The following is a 2,489-nucleotide window of genomic DNA, read 5'->3' on the forward strand; positions in this document are numbered from 1 at the left end:
TACCTCATTTAATCCTCGCCGTGATCCTTGGTGACATTACCCTATTTTACAGGTAGCTAAGACAGAGCCGGTAACTCCCCCACGATATCGCCATGAGCAAACGTTAGAACTGGGATTTGAACCTGTGTTTGACTCTCGAGCTCTGGCTGGGTCCCAGAATCTCTGACGGAGCTTTACAAAAATAATAATTCATGCCCACTGAATCAGAAGCTCTCGGGCAAGGCCTGGGCACATGACTTTTATGAACCGGAACGTGACGTGCAGTCGACACGGAAAACCCCTCCCAGTGATGCTGCCTTTTCCAAGTGCCAGACCTGTGTTTCCAAATGTCTACCAAACGCCCCACGTGCGTCACCGACCAGACTCTCACCCCCGGGGGCTCGGCTGAACTCACCCTCCCTGCTGTCCTCTCAGGGCCTCTGTCCATGGGCCCAGCCCAGTCTCCCCTGATGGCTACTCCGTCATCGCGCCGGCTCGTGCCCCCCTCTCCCCCCCCACTGTCCGTGCTATCCAAGATGTCTCTCAAGTCCACACCCCTCCGGCACTGCTGCCTCCACCTTGGTGAAGGCCTTCACTGGTTCCCATCGGGGTTGCTGCAATTGGGCAACTCCTCTCCCTCCAGCTGTCTCTACTTCTCCCACACAAAATCTCCCCCCCGTCCCTTAGACATGCCGTGTCCTTTCACAGGCTGTGAACACGTCAGGGTGTGCCTCCTGCCTGAAAGCAGTCTCCAGTCTGGTTCAGCTCAAAAACGGCTTGTCTTGGGAGACCAAGCTCAAATGTCATCTCCTCTGGGGAAGCGTTCCTGGCGTTCCCCTGGCGGGATGGGTACTACTTTCTCTGTCCTTCCCCAGCCCAGAGCTCATCCATCTCCAATCACAGGATGGTGTTAGAATGACTTGATGACATGCCTGTCCCTCGGTGAAGTCCTCATTCAACAATCACATATTAAATGTCTCCTTACAGCCAGGTGTGGGCCCAGGTGCTGGGGCTGATGAGGAGGAAAACCGAGTTTCTGTCTTCAAGTCTGCTGTGCCCGGCAGAGAAGAGGGGGCAGGACACTTCGGAGAGGGCACGGCTATTCTAAGGGCCGAGAATGAGGGGTAGGAAGTCTTAACTGTCTGTACAGGAGGATGCTTAGCGAGGGTGGCAGGGGGTGATGGGGGAGGGGAAGGTCTGGAAGGGCCATCCTTATGTGCCCTGAGACTCTCCCCCCATTGCCCCATGACTTCCTCCAAGTGATGCAGACAGGACTTGAGAGGGCCATGATCACCCTGGCGGCTCGAAAAGATCCCCATGAGTTGCTTGAGACTGTGTCAAAGCCATCTTTACAAGCACAGCACCTGACCCAGGTCCCGGAGCATAGCAGGCCCAGAAAGGCACGGGGCCAAAGGCAGGAATGCGCGCTGGGCGAGGAAGCCCCTGGGGTCGGGGGTCCTCACGTTGCCAGGGACTAAGGCTCGCTCTGCTCCACCCCTGGGGGCGCCCGCAGGTGCCCGACTCCGGCCATGCTGGCGCCGGCGCTGCTGTGTGCCTACCTGCTGCTGGCTGCCCGCGCCTCGCGCGCCTGGTCCGACCCGGACCCGGAGGAGCCCGGCTCCAGCACGGCGGCGCAGATCCGCGACATGCACGAGAAAGTGACGGCGATCTGGCAGGAGATGACGCAGCGGCAGGCGGCGGGCGACCGCCCGGACGCCGCGCTCCACGCCGCCTGCCGGGTGCAGCCGTCGGCCACGCTGGACGCGGCGCAGCCCCGGGTGAGCGGCCTCGTGCTCTTCCGGCAGCAGGTGCCCGGCGCCCGGCTCGAGGCCTTCTTCGACCTGGAGGGCTTCCCGGCCGAGCCCAACAACTCCAGCCGCGCCATCCACGTGCACCAGTTCGGGGACCTGAGCCAGGGCTGCGACTCCACCGGCGCGCACTACAACCCGCGGGCCGTGCCGCACCCGCAGCACCCGGGCGACTTCGGCAACTTCGCCGTGCGCGACGGCCGCCTCTGGAAGTACCGCGGCGGCCTGGCCGCCTCGCTCTTCGGCCCGCACTCGATCGTGGGCCGCGCCGTGGTGGTCCACGCGGGCGAGGACGACCTGGGCCGCGGCGGCAACGCGGCCAGCGTGGAGAACGGCAACGCGGGCCCCCGGCTCGCCTGCTGCGTGGTGGGCGTGTGCGGGCCGCTGCCCTGGGCGCGCCTGGCGCAGGAGCACGCCGAGCGCCGGAAGCGGCGGCGGGACAGCGAGTGCAAGGCCGTCTGAGCGCGCCCCCCGCCCGGGGCGGGGCCCGCGGAGACCCCCTGCGGGCCCCGCCGCTCCTCCGCGCGCCAGGCACCTGCCCCCTGCCGGCCTTGACTTTCTCCCCCCCAGCTCCCAGAGTCACCTTCTCGCCCGGGGTCCCAGTTCTGCGCGGCTGAGGTCTCCCCGAAAATCCCCTGCACCCTGAGGCCTCCAACCACGTATGCGGTAACACCCCTCCGCATCCAGAGGGCAGGCCGTGCC

The 2,489-nt window shown here is 64.6% G+C and overlaps 1 protein-coding gene across 1 annotated transcript; it reads left to right on the forward strand.

Annotated features, from left to right (window-relative positions):
• Window positions 1–1,508: 1,508 nt before the first annotated feature.
• Window positions 1,509–2,249, forward strand: SOD3 (superoxide dismutase 3). The gene has a single exon (XM_047090797.1). It carries the CDS (start codon window positions 1,509–1,511, stop codon window positions 2,247–2,249), a length of 741 nt encoding a protein of 246 aa, XP_046946753.1.
• Window positions 2,250–2,489: the final 240 nt, after the last annotated feature.

Source organism: Lynx rufus, unplaced genomic scaffold, assembly GCF_022079265.1.
Source record: "Lynx rufus isolate CCGP_SWC_20201006 ecotype Redwood Valley unplaced genomic scaffold, mLynRuf1.p SCAF_3, whole genome shotgun sequence".
Taxonomy (NCBI): Eukaryota; Metazoa; Chordata; class Mammalia; order Carnivora; family Felidae; genus Lynx; species Lynx rufus.

Excerpts from the sequence above, each read along its gene's own strand:
- SOD3 (XM_047090797.1), top strand. The coding sequence starts at position 1,509 with ATGCTGGCGCCGGCGCTGCTGTGTGCCTACCTGCTGCTGGCTGCCCGC.